The 17,762-nt window shown below is 49.4% G+C and overlaps 1 protein-coding gene across 1 annotated transcript in view; it reads right to left on the bottom strand.

Annotated features, from left to right (window-relative positions):
* Positions 1-8,900, bottom strand: part of DKK3 (dickkopf WNT signaling pathway inhibitor 3) — a 48,091-nt gene extending 39,191 nt beyond the window's left edge. Inside the window, exons 1-3 of the mRNA XM_067749888.1 lie at positions 8,744-8,900; positions 7,899-8,145; positions 1,539-1,676 (exon numbers count right to left, since the gene is read on the bottom strand). Coding sequence (XP_067605989.1) covers positions 1,539-1,676; positions 7,899-8,111 — 351 coding nt within the window. The 5' untranslated portion in view covers positions 8,112-8,145; positions 8,744-8,900. The remainder of the gene's footprint in view (positions 1-1,538; positions 1,677-7,898; positions 8,146-8,743) is intronic.
* Positions 8,901-17,762: the final 8,862 nt, after the last annotated feature.

The following is a 17,762-nucleotide window of genomic DNA, read 5'->3' as shown; positions in this document are numbered from 1 at the left end:
CCTATTTGCTAAACGCAGTTAGTGAGGGTCATGAAATTGAAGTAAGTTTTTCAAAATCACACTAGTTACCGGTAGGACTCACGTTTGGGTATTCTGATATCTACAAGGAGAAAATATAAGAAGCAGCTGAAACTACTGGCTGATTATTCTCAGAAAGGATGACTTAATACTGGTTTTGACAAGAATAAAACAATCACTTTTGGAAACATTCTCCAGTCTTCAGACAAGCAATGCGAAAGGATTCTGCTGCGCAGGTGGCTCATTTTTTTATGCGGGGGGTACACTCTGGAGCTGGGCCATCAGTATGTAGCAGAAGAGCCACACAGAGGCTACTTTATAGTCAAGGCAATGGCCCATGAAAATGGACCCCTTTATCCTCTACAGCACAGAAGTGCTATTGTTTCAACCCATTACCTGGGCACTTGAACAAAAGCAGGTCTCTTTTGTGAGAGCCGTCATGGCCTTGCATGTAGGCATTGAGATGAGATCAGAGGTCAAGCTCCTTGATGCTCACAACAGAAGGTCAACTCTACAGCCTCTAACAATGACCCTGAACATCTGCACACCAGACTCTCTTCGAGAGAACACAGGCCAAGTGGTTTGCTCCCAAAGTCCTGCCAAACTCATATGGGAGACATCTCACACTAGGGGCAAGCTAATGTCACATTCCTCTAGGTTTGCAACATTTTCTTCCTCGAGTCAGACTGAGAACAAACCGCTTGCTCTTCGTGCAAGATATTGGACCAAGAGACACTTAAGATGTGTGGTAGGTTAGGAAACACTCTGCTGTAGAATTCTGAATGGATAACCAGCAAACAAAAGAATATTTCATCTCCTGGCAATAGAGGCTTTTTCTTCTGAAGGCTGAGTATTATCACATTTGCGGTCCTCCTAAGGAAATGGTGAAGATCTATTCACTACAGCATGAACTCTATTTCAACTCACTACTGAAACACGGATAAAAACCTGTGAAATAGGGCTTCCCTGGTGGTGCAGTGGTTAAGAGTCCGCCTGCCGATGCAGGGGACACGGGTTCGTGCCCCGGTCCGGGAAGATCCCACATGCCACAGAGCGGCTGGGCCCGTGAGCCATGGCCGCTGAGCCTGCACATCCGAAGCCTGTGCTCCACAGACGGAGAGGCCACAACGGTGAAAGGCCCACGTACCGCAAAAAAAAAAAAAAAAAAAAAAAACCTGTGAAATAAATTCCTCAAATTCGATACTAGGAAAGTATCTCTCTAAACACTTGTTTGCTTCCTTTGAGACAAACGATAAAAATCCCTGAACATTCCTTTGCAATTGGACTGGCAGGAAGAGTAGAGTTATATTTACTGCTTAAATACAAAAGCAATTTATGTTTTTGATACATATCTTTCCCCCTTTAAATAGCTCCCTCACTCCCTATGGTTTTTAACATGTATTTTACTATCCTCATTTGTATTTTTTGGCTTGTATATCAAACATGTAAACAAGACCTTAGTCCTCTGATGGGACCAGGCGACGAAGAAAGGAGGAAGTGCTGGCCACGACCATCCTTACCTTGTGAATTTCTCGGTGGACGTGGATGGTGTTATTTCCAACCTTGGTTTCCGTGTTGGTCTCATTGTGATAGCTGGGAGGTAAGCGTGCCAGGTTCACTTCTGATGACGTTTTAGCAGCAGCCTCTTCTGCCTCCATCTAATTAAATCAATGGATTTAATGAGCAATATTGTTTTCTCTTGATACAAATCAGAGTCCATTAGAAAAAAAGAACCACTTCTCTTTTCCTCCTCTGCAATTACAGTGGTGCTGATGATAGTAGGTACCAGTAATTGAGTACCCAGTAGAACAAGACGTTGTTCTAAATGTCTATGTATATCATTGCCTTACATCTCACAACCTCCCTGTGAGGTGGGTGTTAACGGCCCCACTTTACAAGTGGGGCAACCGAGGCTCAGGAAGACTAGATAACTTCCCAAGACTCTCAGTGGAGGGCAGAGTCGAGATTTGAGAATGCCTCTGTTGAACAGTCTTGACCCCCGTATAGATGCTCTCGGTGCCACGCCCATCTCCCCGTGGCCTAATCGGGAGGTCACCCACATTTGTTCCCTTATGTGCCAACAACCACCTCTGTCTCTCTTCGAGAGCATTCTCTGGCTGCAGAAGTGTGCTCAGTCTGCACAGGCCCCACGGGTTAGGGAGTGAGCACTCCAGGGACAACCCTTAAGCAGTGAAGGACAGGCTACGGGGGTAAGTACCCCAGTGCCCTCTCCCCTCAGTGGGACGGTCTCTCTCCAAGGACCCCAGGGGGATTGAGCCCTAGTTGTCCCTAGCAGTAACCTGCTCATCAGCACAGCCTTTATTGCCTCTCTTCTTTTCCATCTCACTTTCCCACTTCCTCCTCGTGTTTCTGGGGTCACATCACAAATGAATTATTTGCTCCCAAATCCTTGTTGCAGGGCCAGGTTGGGGTGGGGACCCAACCTAGGACAGCCCCTTCCCCACTGCAGGTGGCGCCACAGCTATGTCTCTTCCCCACCCACCCCTTAAGTACAAGAGGGACCCCTGTAGAGGGTCAGGTGACTAGCTCCCGGGGTGCACCCTCCTCCTGGCTCTTCTTGCACAAGTGTCCTTTTCTGATGCCACGTTTCTCAGGCCACTGTCCACAAATCATGAGCTTCCATGACATCTATACCAGACATGTCAGTCAACTTAAATCTGTACTCAATTCCAGCCCCAGTCCTGATGAGTGGGCAGGTGACAGTGTGACCAGTCACAGTTGATTGGACTCAAACAGAGGTCATGTGATCGACTAACTGAGCCAACCCCACACTCTCTCTAGGAATTTAAAATGAGAGACACCGAGAGAAGTTGTAGCTGGTGCTTGGCAATTTTCCAACAGTGCAATCTTTGACTCTGGGCTATTCTTATTCCTTTAAAGGAATCCTCAAAAAAGATTCTATTTTAAAAATCACTGTCCTCCATTCCCTTACATACTACGTGAGGCCCCCTCTTTTCCTTTCTCTCCCATCCAGATTTGCTGACCTGGGTATACATGGGGAAAGAATTCCCATGTCTCAATGTAGCACAAAGACACTGCACCAGAAGTGTGAAGAAAGTCTGGTCAGCATAAAGGACCAGATAACCAACCAAGGACTTGGTCAGCAACCGCTGTGTTTGACCCTGAGACAACTCCTCACATGTCTGAACCCTGGTCACTGGCTCCGTCATCACCATCACAGTCGTCATCATCATCACCTCCATGCTTGGGCATCAGCTATGTCTGAGCCATTGCACCAGCTCCTTCCATACCTCCTTAAATATTCACAGCAACCGTTAAGAGGAAGTGTTATTACCCTCATTTTGCAGATGAAAAGAATGAGGTTGAAAAAGGGAAGGAATCTGCCTAAGGTTATCACATTCTTAGTAAGTGGCAAAACTCGGATTAGAACTCGGGTCAGTCTGACTCCAAATTATGTGCCTTTCCTAGTATGTGATTCTGCTTATACTTTTGCTGGGGAGATAGGAGAGCCCCACACAAGGCAGTTTGAGGATGATTATGACAGTCTGTAGAAGCGAGTCAGGCGTTCAAAGAAGAGAGAAAAAGGCTTCCAGGTGGAAGAGGAGGCATGATTGGGTTGGTCTCACAGAACAGATACGATTTGGATAGAAAGGAGCATAGAGGAGGCGAAACTGGCAGCCTGGATGAGAATGGTGTGTCATGGGCTAGGGCAGAGGGTCCATGCTGTACCCTAAATGGATAAAATAATGGATAATGAAGTAGAGACAAATTGACAGGTGAGTCCAGGGGCAGTTCTAATGCAGACAATGTTAGCCTGGTTCTCAACCGAGAGGCACCCCAGAGTCATGTCCAAACTTTTAAAAAATATATACATATCTGGATCCCTTCCAGACCTGCCGAATTAGAATTTCTGGAAGGGGGACCCCACATATCAATGAGCTTCCCAGATGATTCTGAGATATTCCCTCCCCTCTACTCGCCCTCAGGTAAGAACCTTTGCACCAAGCAATGGGGAGCTGCAGCAAGTTCTGAAGACTAGTTGGGAGATAATACAGAATCCAGAGAAGAAAAAGAACGGAGTCAGGGGACTAGCTACAAGCAGGCTGAGAGTCAGAAGTTTTATCTGGGGAGGGGCCTTCTAGGTGGTAAAGGCTCCAAATAAATCTAGAAGGACCAAGCCACTGAGAGCTGGCCACTAGGTTAGGCAAGAAGTTGTCCGCAGCATCGTCAGAAGGCAGCACAGTAGAAAGTGCCCGGGTTCTGGAGTCAGGTAATGGGGGGCAGGGGCAAGTCCCAGCTCGGCCACAAAGCAGCCACGTGACCTGGGGGCAAGACACCAAATATCTCTAAACCTCAGCTTTCTTGTTTGTAAAATGGGGATGATTCTACTTTGTTGAGCAGATGTAACGATTAAGGATCATGAAATCTGAGCGCTTGGTACAATACAGTATCTGTCACCCTGCAAAGGTGTAATACTTGCATAACGTAGTCGTCTAAGAAAGCAGTTTTAGAAGCTAGTTTGCCGGGGGATGTCTGGGTAGGAGTGGAAAGGGCAGGTAGTAAATAACATGTGTTCCAAGGGTTTGCCAATAAAATGGAGTAGAAATGGATGAAGCTAAGACAGGAGATTTAAGACTAAGAAAAAGGCTTCTTAAATTTAAGTGAGAGATCCTGAGATGTTTAGTGATAGAAAGGATACAGCTGGGAAAGAATAGGAGTCTGGAGATACTAGAGGGACTAAATCCGGAAGGAGAATGGAATGTTTCAATGCTCTTAAAATTTCTATAGGAATGGTAATCCTCCAGTTTGGCTTGCAAATAATTGACAAGTTACCAAATTTAGAATTTGCTCTGGGCTGAACAGATAGTCTTTATATAAAACCTTCTCCCCCTCAACCAGTGGTTATTTCAACAGAATGAGCTAAAGCTCTTTCATGGCGCCACAAGCTAAAAGTACAGTTTACAGTGGAAATTTCAACCACAACTATTACTGCCACTCGCAAGAGAAACTTAAGCCTGAAGCAACAGGACTTGTTTCACAGAGGCGGAAAGTGAATATTGTTTAAAATGGCACCTACAATTGGTTGAATCTGCGTGTCTGTTAAAGGAGCAGAGTAAGAAAAACTGGAGAGAGAAATTCAGGCTTGGTATTGGGATTCTTCCTAGGAATAGGTGAGGTGGTAAGAACATTCTAAAATATGCCAGTTACAGATGTGGCAATGGAGGGGCGGGGAATGGTTTTATCCTCACAATACTTTTATCAGTAACATACAGAATAATTAAACAGGAAAACAGGAACAGCCCAGACTGAACCATTGGAAGATTTGCTTCCCCTCAATAATGATCCTACAAGCAGAGTTAACCTTTTTCCCTTAAGAGAAATCAGCAGCTGAGTCAGCTGGAATATTTTAAATGTCAGGGAGTTACTTGAAAGCAGATTCGTGATGCAACTCTGTAAACTATGTAAACAATTAATGCATCCGGCCTCGTGTCCTTTTTGGCTCTTCTCTGGGACAGTAAGTAAACAGCAACTATCTTATGTTTATGAGATTTAAGAGGCTTTCTGGCCGTCTCTTTTAAAAACTTAATACTAACAGCCATAATCTATTGTGAATCTATATCAGACACTTGTGGTTCTTTTGTTATCATTCCTACTACTGTTATTAATATGATGATAATGAGAGCCATTATTTATTGAGAACCAACAATTTCCCATAGTCCTGACAACCACACGAGGGGGCAACTTATATTGCCTCAATTTTACTTAACCTCATTTTTATTTTATTTTATTTTTTGGCTGTGCTGCGCAGCTCGCGGAGCAGCTTAGTTCCTCGACCAGGGATAGAACCCGGGGCCACGGGCCCACGGACCACGGCAGTGAAAGCACCAAGTCCTAACCACCGGACTACCAGGGAAGTCCCTACTTAACCCATTTTAGACGACCAGAAAACTTGCTTTACTTACATCCTCTCATTTAATTCTCCCCATTACCCCCGAGGGGAAATGGACATTTCCTCCATTTCAGAGCCTGGATCCCATCACTCGTAAGCGGCAGAGCTGGGATGAGAGAAGGAAGGTTGGTTCCCACTGAGCGGGGTGGAGGTGCCAGCCCATGTCTCCCCTGGTGGCAAACTGCACAAGTCAGGCAGAGCCATGTCTGGAGGAGGAAGGCTGGGGCCCAGGCAGAGGCAACGTGGCCAGCTCCCTCGGAGTCAGCACCACCACAACGTCCCGCTGGCCGCAAACTGCTCTCATCAATGAAGAGACTGAAGGGGCCCTGCCGCTCCCTCATCCCCCCTCACCAGGGGCTGCCGGCAGAGCACCATGCTGCATGGGCAAGTTCACACTGAATGAAAACACGCAGGTGACCTGGTCAGGCTCAGTGGGAATCCATGGGCAGGAGGGAAGCAAATGACCTGCTCTGGAACCAGAAGGATTGTGAGCTCAGTTCAATTTGAAGGTGCAGAGTGAAAAGACACTGGGGCCTCTGATGCTTCGGCGCCTTTCATTGTTCCATGTCATGATTCTTTCGCTTTCTCAGGAAACAGGAAGGCCACAGGTTTTAGAATCTGGCCTGTCCAGTGGATGTTCAGATACAGCTGCCCATGCAACCGCCTCCCAATCCAGTGTCCCCTTCACCAGTGCCCAGGGTCCACCAGGCTGACTGTTGTGGGCAGGAAGGGGAACTAACCCAAACCACACCGGGGTGGGAGGAGAAAGCCACCTCTCCTGGTAGACCAGAGCCAGATTTGGAGACTTTGTCCAAATGCAGTGCAGAGAAGCAGGGATGTGGAGGCACCTGACCTTCCAGCCTAGACATCTGGTCCCTCACTGACTCCTTCATTGTATGGCTGGCTTCTCTCCAAAGACAGGCTGCAGCAGAGGCAGGCCCAAGAGGGGCCATGCCTACCCAGCCCAGGCAGCAGGGTCCCCTGGCTGGGAGAGGTGGGCCAGCTGCACCTCCTGTCCAGGCAACCCTGGTGATGCTTGCATGCCCACCATAGAGGATGCCATCCATAGTGTTTGGACCTGGGAGGCAATGGAAGGAAGAAGCCAAGCAAAGTTTTCCCAAGGTATCTGGTATCTGATAACTAACAGCTGCTATATATTGCGCATCTATTATACGCCAGGTGCTACACATATCGTGGATTTAATTCTCATGGGACACTGAGGTACAGGATGTTAAGGGATCTGCCCAATGCCACCTGCTAGTGAATGGCAGAAGAGGGCCCTGAGCCCAGGACTGACTCCAAAGCACTCTTGGGGTGGGGTGGGAGGTTGCCCTTCACACAGCTTCTCCTCCTCTCACCCACCACCCTCTGACAACTAACATTGCTGGGATTTAGGACTCCCAGTTTCCTTCTCTGCCCCACATGGCACTGGGGAAGCCCAGACAGATTACCAGCAAAGCTCAGGGCTCTTTGTCCCCACATGACACCCCAACTGTCTCTCGGGAAGATGGCACAAGCTCAAGGCCCAGACAAGCTGGGACTTGAGATGCCTGGAGCTTCCTCAGCAAAACCACAGCGCTGGAATACCAGGGGCCTTGCAAGCCTCCGCTGAGGACAGGATAAGGCCAGCTACACACCTGAAGATAATTGCAAGGTGATGGCCGGCAGCCTGCAGGCAGGTGGTGACCCTCCGCTGCCCATGGGCAGGTCCGGCCGGAGTCTCTGGCTGGACAGACTCAGATCCAGAGCTTTTGGCAGGAAGGCAGAACGAGGCGGGAGTTGGGATCACCCCGCGCTGCCTTCAGATAACTCGGAATCTGCTGCCCGCCCTGCCCAACCCTTTAGCGGACCTGAGGACCCTGGCCAGCGCTCGTATCACTGCTTCCCCAGCCCCCGCTGTCGCCAGCCTCGCGCTTCCCCGGAGCGCGGGCCCTTCGGGCGCACTCACCTCCTCCACCGCGCTGCGCAGTTTGTGCTGCGTGTCCTCCATCAGTTCCTCAACCTCGCGGAACATCTCGTTGAGAGTGGCCTCCTCCTGCGGGTAGCTGAGAGCCGGGCCGGGCTCGAACGAAGCCGGGGTCACTGTCGGAGCTGGCGCGGGGGCCGTGGGGACCGCCGCCGCCAGCAGCAGGCACAGCAGGGTGCCCGCCAGCCATCGCATCTCGGCTCAGCGCCCGCAGCCGCCGCGCCGCCGCCTGCGCGTGCCAGAACGCTGTCAGAGGCGCGCCGACCACCCTCTGGCCCGCGCCGCCCGCCCCCGCCGCCTCTGGCACTACGAGCCGGGCCCGCCCCCGGCGCCCCGCTTCCCGCACCCACTCCCAGATGGGAGGAGGCCGAGTCCCCTCTGGACGCAGCTACCTCGCACAGGGAAGACCCCCACCCGCTCCAGCCCCGCGCCCGAATCCCCTGCGTACCCCCTGGCGCATCCTCCGGCACAGGCTGTGCTCTGCCCCCGCCCCCAGTGATAGCCCCTCCCGCGAGCAACAGAACCCGGGTGCCCCCAAGCTTACAACCCTCTCCCCTCACCGCCCTCCCCACCGGCCCCTCACCCCGGCTTGGTCCTGGGTTTGAGCCCTGTTCCCTCCTCGACCAGGTCAGAGCACAGCTCTGGTGCCGCGACCCCACTCCCACCCCATCCTTACCCGAGCCCCCATCTTGGGTGGTCAGAGAACAGCTCATCACCGCCCCCTCCCCATCGCCGGGGTCGGAACCAAGTCCTGAGCCCAGTCCCTCCCCCACCCAGGAGCTACCGAGATGAGCCACCTCCCTTCCCCGCCGCCGCCCTTCACCCACCCCGACTGGACCGAGCTGTGCTCCGGGCTGGACTTTCCAGGCCTCGCCAGGGGCTGCCTCGGGACCGCGGAGCGGGAGCGGCGCGCTGCGCGGGCCGCGGGTGCGGGGAGCTCGGCGAGAATGCTGCAGCGCTGCTACCCTGGCGAGCCCGCAGAGCTCGCCCCGCCCGCCCCGCCCCGCGGGAGGGGCCGCGGCCCAGCCCGCCGCCAATGGCCGGCCCGGGCGCCGGCGACCTCCCGCCCCAGGCTGGCCTCCTCTGCCGCCGGCGCCCGGCTCTACCGGAAGCTGTCGCGGTCTGTTCATCACGTTGCCCCGCGGCATCCCAGTCCATTGTCGTCTCTGGCCCAGATTCTTGCCACAGTTTACGGGAGGCGAGGGGAAGGTGTTTTTTCTGGGTCCCACCTTGCCTTTTCCAAGCCATCCTCTACCCAGCAGGCAAGATAAAATCCAAGCCCCTTAGCCTGGCGTTCAAGGCCCATCACAAACTGGCCTTAATCTGTCTGCCGTGGTTGTTTCAGTACTCCAGCCAAGAAAACCCACTCCTAACTCCCGCAGTAGGTCCCGAGAATGTCAGCAAGTTCCTTAAGGACAGCATAGCAGAGTGGTTAAGACCAGACACGGCAGCCAGACTGCCTGGTGTCAATCCCAGCTCTGCTCCTTAGGAGTTTACCAATCTGGCCAAGTTAGCAGATTCGTCTGCTCTCCATGTAGCCCAAATGTAAAATGGAGGTTATAGGAGGAAAACTAAAAAACGTTGCTCGCCATCTGGTTCTACAAGAACGAAGTCACTAGCCACTGCAGTCACAGACCTTCAACACCCCCTGAAAGGAGTTCAGGGCAGAGATCAGGAATGAGGCACTCTGTGCTCTGGGGAAATTGGCAAAACAGGCCTTCAGGAGAAAATTTGATGAACCCAAACTCTTGTATCATCCCATACTTAGAAAAGCACTAAAACCATTCATTAACACATCTGTTCCTCATGACCAGCAGCAACTTTCTATCGAGATGTGTGCTTGGTTGCATGTACCCTCTTTGCCAAAATCACAGATCTACTGACCTTCCCCCTTACCTCTTTGGAACAGTTCCACAGAGCTTTCTGAGAGGCTGTCTCACGGGCTACAGTCCTCACTAAGTCCCCAAAGAAAACTGAAACTCACAGCTCTCGTGTTGTCTGTTTTTAATTCAGTTGACAAGTAGTAAGGTACCTCGTAGGTAACAAGTATAATGTACGCAGGTAGGTGTGGGGCAGGCAAAAAGTGGGGTATAAATGTCAGCTATCGTAGTGAGAGCAGAACTTTGTCTATTCACAGCAGTCTCCCTAGTACCTAGAACAGGGAGCACTCACATAATTTTTGAATAAACCTGTGTTTTATTTGTCAAAACTCCTCCTATTTTTTCCTGTTACTCTTTCTGTCTGGACAGCCCTCCCTCCTCCCCTTGACCCCATCTTTCAAGACTCAGTGTCTCTCGTTACCTGTCCCTGCTCCATCCCATTTCTCCTCTAGGCACCCCCAGCACCACGTGCTTCCCCATGGCAGCCCTGACTTGCCACGGTCTCTCTAGTCACTGGCCCATTTTCCCCAGAGACCTCGAACTCCTAGGAGGCAGGGACTGACTTGCTCACCGTTGTGTCACCAGGGCCTCAGTTATAAGACACACTTGGTCCCTGAGAAATGGATGGGCTGGTCATTATATCAATTGCTAGTGATATATCAATATAGCAGTAACATTATGAGAACTCACAATGTGCCGGGAACAAGTATTAACTCATTTAATTCTCCAACAACCTCTGAGGTTGGTACTACTACTTTTATTCCCATCTCACAAATCAGGAAACTTTCCTAAGACCACATAGCTCATAAGTGGTTGAACTGGGATTTGAACCAAGGAATCTGGCTCCAGAGGCTTCACCCTTCACTGCCAAATGCCTCTGGCCCGGAAGTATGAGATGACTTGGGATGATGACTTGGGAGCATCTGATGAGCAATTTCTGCTGGTGACCACTTGGAAAACATGCGTTTGGGGGAGGGAGTTCAGGGCATGCCACCCCAAATATACCACTTGGGCATATTGACTATTTTGAACCGAAGGCACTTGAGAAACAGCAGATGTAGGAAGGGCTCTCTGACCTGCCCTTTTCTACCTACAAAAAGGCCATAAAATTTTTCATGAGAGAGGTGCCCTCCCTGTACCAGGAAGAGAACATCCTTATCACCAGAGAAGGAAGTCAATGCCAAAACGGATCTGTACAAACACACACTTACTAAAATAACCCTTATCTTAGTTTTTTCACCATACCACTCCCAGTCACCTCCCCACAATTCACTGTCCCTAGTCCAACCCCCTTTGCCTTGTCATTTCTTCACAAATCTATCATTTCTTCGTCTAAAAGGTACAGAAGCTTTCTGCTCTGGGTCACCTCCTCAAGTCTGCATTGACCTGTGAAGTCTCCCATGTACATGTAAAATTTTAATAAAATGTGGGTGCTTTTCTTCTGTTACTGTCTTATGTCAGTTTAATTCTTAGGCCCAGCCGGGGACTCTAAGAGGGTTGGGGAGACAATTTTCCTCCTCTACAGGGACCATGGCCTCTTTGTCATGTCCATCCAGCTGAGTCCACAGCAGAGTGTCAGTCGGGAAGAAAGGATATTGGCGGCCTTCTTGGCATCGGGCACTGTGCACACCCTAAATCTATAGTGAGTTGCCTGGAAACTCAGAGAAGTTATACCCTCTGCCCAGACAGCAAGTGAACGGTTGGTCTGGAACTAGACTCCACGTGTGGCTGACTCTAAAACCAGTGCTCTTAGCTTTCCTTCTCATGACTGCCTTTCTTTGCAGACGTCTTCAAATCACTGTTTATCACCAAGATGTGGCTTCTAGCCATGTTCTCTTCAATTTCTGGGCCTCCGGGTTAAGCCCTCCTAAACATCCAGGGAAAGCCCCCTGACCCCCCCCCCAGCATCCCGTGCAGCCTGGCTCAGCTCTTCATTAGCTTTCTGAGGGTGGCCGATCCTGTGCAAAGAGCCTGGAACTGACTCTCCAGGTTCCCCACCAGGCACACACACTAGGAAGAAACTAGAGCAGAATGGAGACTCCAGCCCGAGGGCACACTTTGGACCCAAGAAAAGAGTTGCAGTGGTGCAGATATATAGAACAAACCATGGTCTTCCATTCCTCCCCGTTGCTGGCTTAAGACACTGGGAATTTCCCTGAATAAGACTTGTCTTCTATCTTATATCTTTTGCCCTGCAGTCTGGAGTTCTTGACTTTCAGAATGAACTTTTAAAAAAAAGAAAAATTTGAGCTGCTCCCAAGTGACAGGTGAAGGGCTATGTGTTTTCTCCTATGGGGTCTAAATTTTGTACTCTGAAAGGTATGAATATATCAATAGTGCCATGATTAAGTGAAACTAGCAAAAAAGAAAGAGATAAAAGGGAAAAGAGACAGGAAAGGTAAGAAAATCTACAGTCCTCAAATATAAGGGCTCCCCCTGCCCAGCTTCATCCAATCCCATCACCACCTTGAGGCAGGAAAAGCACTGAGGCAGCTGCAGAGATGGGCCCCAGCCAGACCGCACATGTTCTGGGCTCCTAGAAGCTTAGGGGCAGGAGTGGACGAGCCCCGTGCTTTGGGGGCCTGACTTAAGAAAGGGTAGCAGTCTGGATGATCACTGTGAGCGGACGGGCCTAGGGGCACAGAGAGCAGGCAGAGTTGTCAAAGGCTGTCCAGAGCAATCATCTTCAGGGTAAGGAACTATCTAAAATGCCACAATTTCCATTATATCACTGGTCTAAGCTCTATATCCATCAGGGACATTGTTTTTGCTTTTAGGGTGTTTGGAAACACTTCTTGGAATTATTTTAAAAGTCTAAGTCCTCACATTTTCTCTATTGGAGTCTCATTTCAGGGTTGAGGAAGTGGCAACAGAGACATTGTCACCTGCTGGAAATTACCTACAAAGTCAGCACCCACACAGCAATTTCAGGTCTAGCTGTCCACCCCACAGACACTCATGGCCATGTGCTTGAAAACACTTTTTAGCGTCTTCAGCAGAAGAATGGGTGAACAGGTTTCCACAAACAATAGAATACAACAGTTAAAGGAATGGACCAATATTTCTAGGCAACAACGTGGATAAATTTCAAAAGACAAATGCGGCAATTTGCAAAATGAGATGCACAGAATGCTATTTGTGCTTATTTTAAAAACACAAAACAACTATCTATTGTTTATGGATGCTACAAATATAGTAAAAAAAAAAAAATTTACAGAAATAGGCAGGCTGCCTGTGAGGTAAAAGGTGGGGGAAGAGATGGAGAAGGTCTTCAGTCACATTTGTAACATTTTATTTCTTTAAGAAAGAGAATGTAAAAAAAAAAAGAGAGAGAGAGAATGTAGCAGCGTGGAGGAATGTCGAAGCAACAGTGTCCAACGATTCACATCAGTTTAATGCTGCAGTTGATTAACTACACGTGGGCATATGCGTGTGTCTGTTGTATTATTTTCTGTATATTTGAAATAGTTTGTGAATAAATTGAAACAAAAGAAAAAAGCAAAAGGCAAGCCCCTCCCAAGCCCTATCCTGCACCCCTCAAAAACCAAACCAAAACAGAACACCTCTAAGAGCCAAACAGACTTTTCTTGGATCTGTTCTTGGCGGAAATGCTCTCTTCCCCAAGACCCAGCAGTGGCCCCTGTTGCCGTGAGGTGAGAGGGGGGAGTGGAGGGTCCACACCAGACCCAAATGGAGGAGCATTTCTCTTCATGAAATGCCCTTCTGTGTGCTCCAATGGTTGGGAGCTTTCCTCCTGGGGTGGGTGGAAGGGTGGGGGAACTGGAGTCAGGTAAGGACCCCGGGCGGTGGGTGGGGCTTATCTATCAACCCATCCCCCAACTCACCGCCATCACCAGGATAGGGAACAGTCTGCAAGCAAGGAAACCTCAGACACCCATGACTCGGAGGCACTCAATCTGGATAGGTGACTATTGTGTACCGAGTTTTTAAAGTTGAACCATTCAGAATAATTAATTAGACCAAGGAAGGATTTATTACACATTTCTCTTTTTTCTTTCCCTTCCATCTCAGATAGACTACACTGAACACAATTTGGAAACAAATGTGAAGAGTTGGCTCAGACATCATGTAGCTGCATGGCTATTTAATATCTGTTTAATATTTAGTAGCTGTTTTCTCTGCTGGAATGCAGGCCCCGTGAGATTGCCCAGGATGCCTGGCCCTGCAACCGTCTCCTGTCCTGTCCTGCTGATGGTCTGCAGGGAGTTCACACTCAATGAGGAAATCCTGAATGAATGCGAGCCTGATAGGGACTGGGCTCCCTGCCCACAGGAATCTACAGTGAACAAAGAAACAGAAGTAAGCAGGTAATGGCCAGGACAGTAAGACAGAGGAAAAGACAAGCTGATTCTTTTCAGAACGTCCATAGTGGGATAGGGCTGTTCATCGCTGGTCCAGTCATCTCTGTGGAAGTGGGAGATCCTGTGGTGTCCTCACACGTGACCCACCTCTCCCACCCTTTTGACTGGACCAGGATGGACACCTGTCTGAAGCTTGACCCATCAGATTCTTTCCTGGATTTTGAGGCTGCAGACACCATTGTTCAGCTGCTTGAGGACAAAAGCCAACATAGAGAAAGTCAGAGAGAGAGAGAGATTGAGGGAGAGACACATTTAGAGAAATGAGATCCTATAAGCTTGAGAGAGAGGGTGATGGGAAGAGAGGGGCTGCCTCACCCCATGATGTCATTCTGGTTCTGGGTTTTAGTCTTTCATGCGTTTGAAAGCCAGTAGCTGCCCCGTCTGCCCTCAGACCCTGTGAGATGTTTTGGGATTCTTCTCATAGACTTCCCTTTTTGTTGCAGCTAGGTTTCACAACTTTCTGTGGCTGGCTACCAAGCTGCCTTAAATGTCTGGGGTGGGGCTGCCTATATTTTAACAAGGCAATCCTCATCAAGGAAGGTTTGCATTAGAGGAGATGCATGAATTAGAAATAGAGGGCCACCAGGCCCAACGGGACAGGGAAATGTCAGCCAGGGGCCTCCTCTCCTTTGTTAGCCGCTCTGACCCACAGTGCCAGCCACCAGTTACACTGAGGCTTCCCAGCTCCTGCCTGGAAGCTGTCATTGTTCTGAAGATATCGGTGCCAAGATTTTTCTGAATGGAAACTCCATCTGGCCTTGGAGAGTGTTCACATGGATTCAGATTTTCCATGAGTAACAGCCACTGAATATCCAAAACATACATTTAATTTGCCAGGTTTCTGCGGGTGGGTGAACAAAAGAGACCCAGAGGACCATATTCCCGGCCATCACCCTTGGAACGCGGCCCCGGAGGGATGAGCCCCGAGCCTGGCTGTCTTGCTTTGCTGTTTAGCAGGTGGATTCGTGTGCTCTGTGTATCCTTACATGTGTATCTGAAGTGGGTGATGACTAAGGAGCAAGAGAATTTCGGTGGAGCCAGCACCAAAAGAGGAAGACAGAAGAATTGATCTTATTAGGCAACCATAGAGGAAGACTATCTAGAAATCTGTTTCTACCCAATTCTCTCCATTGCTTCAGGTCAAAATGGTGCGTTTATTTCTTCCCTGGAGCGACTTTCAATGCTGGCTCCATCACAGAATCAGCTGGGAAGCTTACTAAACAGTACAGATGCCTGAGTACCCTTTAGAGCTGCTGATTCGGACATATGAGAGAGGGCTCCTCAGGGTACCTTCTAGAACTGTCCTTGCTGAAGATTCCCTTTTCATCAAGCCTCACCCAAAAGCTCTCCTCTCATGCCATCAGCTTCTCCCCTGACCTGGGCAATGGCCAGTAGCACTTGCTTCCCTCTGGATGTGGTTGGAAGCTGCTAGAGAGTGGAAAGAAGGCTGGACCTGGAGCTGGATAGTCCTGAGTTTGGGTTCTGGCTCTGATCCTAACTTCCATGACCTGAATATCCCAGGATTCTCTAGCTTATGGGCACATTAGTGCCCAAACCACAGGGCTCTTAGCCCACACCTGCTGTCACTAAGATAATCTGGGAAGTCCCTAAGAGATGTGTTTGCACATCTGTGATTCAGTTCTGGTTTCCAGTTGCCTCCACTACCACCGTCTCCAAAATAGTTGCACCATCTTGAAGATAATGAGTCAAAGCTTAATGGGTGAAGAGCTCAATGGCATAGCCGGGTGTCTCCAGTGGGCTGGCCGCTGTTGGGTTTTGCTACATTAATATCCTTGCTGGTCAGCAGCAAAAAGGAATGAACTACTTATATGCACAAAACAAACGCATCTCGAATGCATTAGACCAAGTGAAAGAAGCCGGACTCAAAAGGCTATACGCTGATTCCATTTATATGATATCCTAGAAGAAAGCAGAACCATAGGAACTACAAACAGATCGTTGGTTGCCAGAGGCTGGGATGCAGGGAGGTGTTGACTGTAAAGGGGGCACAGGGACCTTTGGGGGATTCTATACCTTGATAATGGTGGTAGACACACAACACCGTTATGCATTCGTCAAAACTGGTAGAACTGTCCACGAAAAGCTCTGAATGTAATGTACGCAAATTACACCTACATTAAAAGAAAATGGGGGGAAAAAAGAGATAAAGTAACTTGCCCAAGGTCCGAGCCAGGGATCCAAGCAGGTGTGTGGAACTCCTGGATCTGGACTTTGAAGTGCTCTGCAGCGTGTGCTCAGGCAGCTTGCAGGGGAGGGGGCACCTCTCAGGAAACACTCTGTCCTTGGTCAGGAATATCAAAGAAGTCTGCAGTCGGGGCATCGTGATGTGGGGAAAGGAACTGTGTTCCAGTCATGCTTTTGCTACCTTCTAGATTTATAATCTTGGATGATCTAATTTCTCTCTCTAAACTCGTTTTCTCATCTTTAAACTACTTTCTCTTTTGAAGGCATTGCTGTGTCATCGTAAAGGGCAGGGGCCCAGGAACAGCCCCAGTTCTGCGTTACTCTCCACAGGTGACTGGGACAAGTCTCTCCACGTCTCTGAGCCCCACTTTCCTCATCTCGAAAAGGAGGACAGGACCTGCATCTACCTCATGGGACTGATGTTAGCCTGACAGGCACTCAGCAAAGCGCCTGGCACTTAGCAAGCATCAGTGAATGTGAGCTATTATGATATGATCACCAGCCAGCAAAGCTCTTGCAAAGCGAGCAGGGAACAGAGCTTCCTTTGTGTGCGCTCAGCTGGGGCTGTAGGGGAGGCTGGGTGAGGGGAGTGTCCATGGAAATTTTGCTCAGACCACGAAGGGTTATGGAGGGTCTTGGGCAGACAGCTCTTCTCTGTTTACGCAGGCAAACCTTTTGTCTGCCTCGGTGCACAGTGCCGCCAGCATGGCTGGGTCAGAAGTTCACATCATAAACAGTACCCAGAACATGCTCCCATCCACGCTTAGGTCCTGCAGCTGAGGCTCCTACATTTTAAACTCTTTTTCTTTTCTCCCTCACAGTCGGCACATCCCTTCCTGCAATATGATTTCCATCCAGCTCCCTGATGATATGTGAGTAAGAGACAGATGAAGGGACTTGTCCAAAGTCCCACTGTTAGCAAGGGAAATTGGAGCAATATGGATAGCTACTGCTAAAATTGTGTCTTCTCATTTTTATCCCTCTGTCGCTGTCACTCTCTGTGTGTTCTTTCTTGATCTAAAGCAGACACTTGGAATGGGTCTATTTGCTTAATATCTCTGCAAGGCAATAGCCCCTTGCCAGTTTGATTGTGCTCTTTTGGAAATTCACCGCGCTGGCCCTGAGGCTGACCAAGCGTGCCAGGCAGCACATGCTAGCACCCAGCATCTTTATGGCTGGAGTTCTTAAACTTTATCAAGCATCAGAATTGCCTGGGGTCGGGGGAGTGGGTCTTAAACACAGACTCCTGGACGGGGGCCCTGAACTCCGCATCTCTAACAATTTCCTGGGTGATCCTATTACTATCTGCCCAGGAACCAAACCTTTAGAATGTCTATTCATCACTGTTGTGGGAGATACTAAGTCTCACTTAGTATCAG

This window comes from Pseudorca crassidens, chromosome 9 (assembly GCF_039906515.1).
Source record: "Pseudorca crassidens isolate mPseCra1 chromosome 9, mPseCra1.hap1, whole genome shotgun sequence".
Taxonomy (NCBI): Eukaryota; Metazoa; Chordata; class Mammalia; order Artiodactyla; family Delphinidae; genus Pseudorca; species Pseudorca crassidens.
The sequence above is the reverse complement of the archived record's forward strand: the minus strand, read 5'-3'. Positions and strand labels throughout refer to the sequence as shown.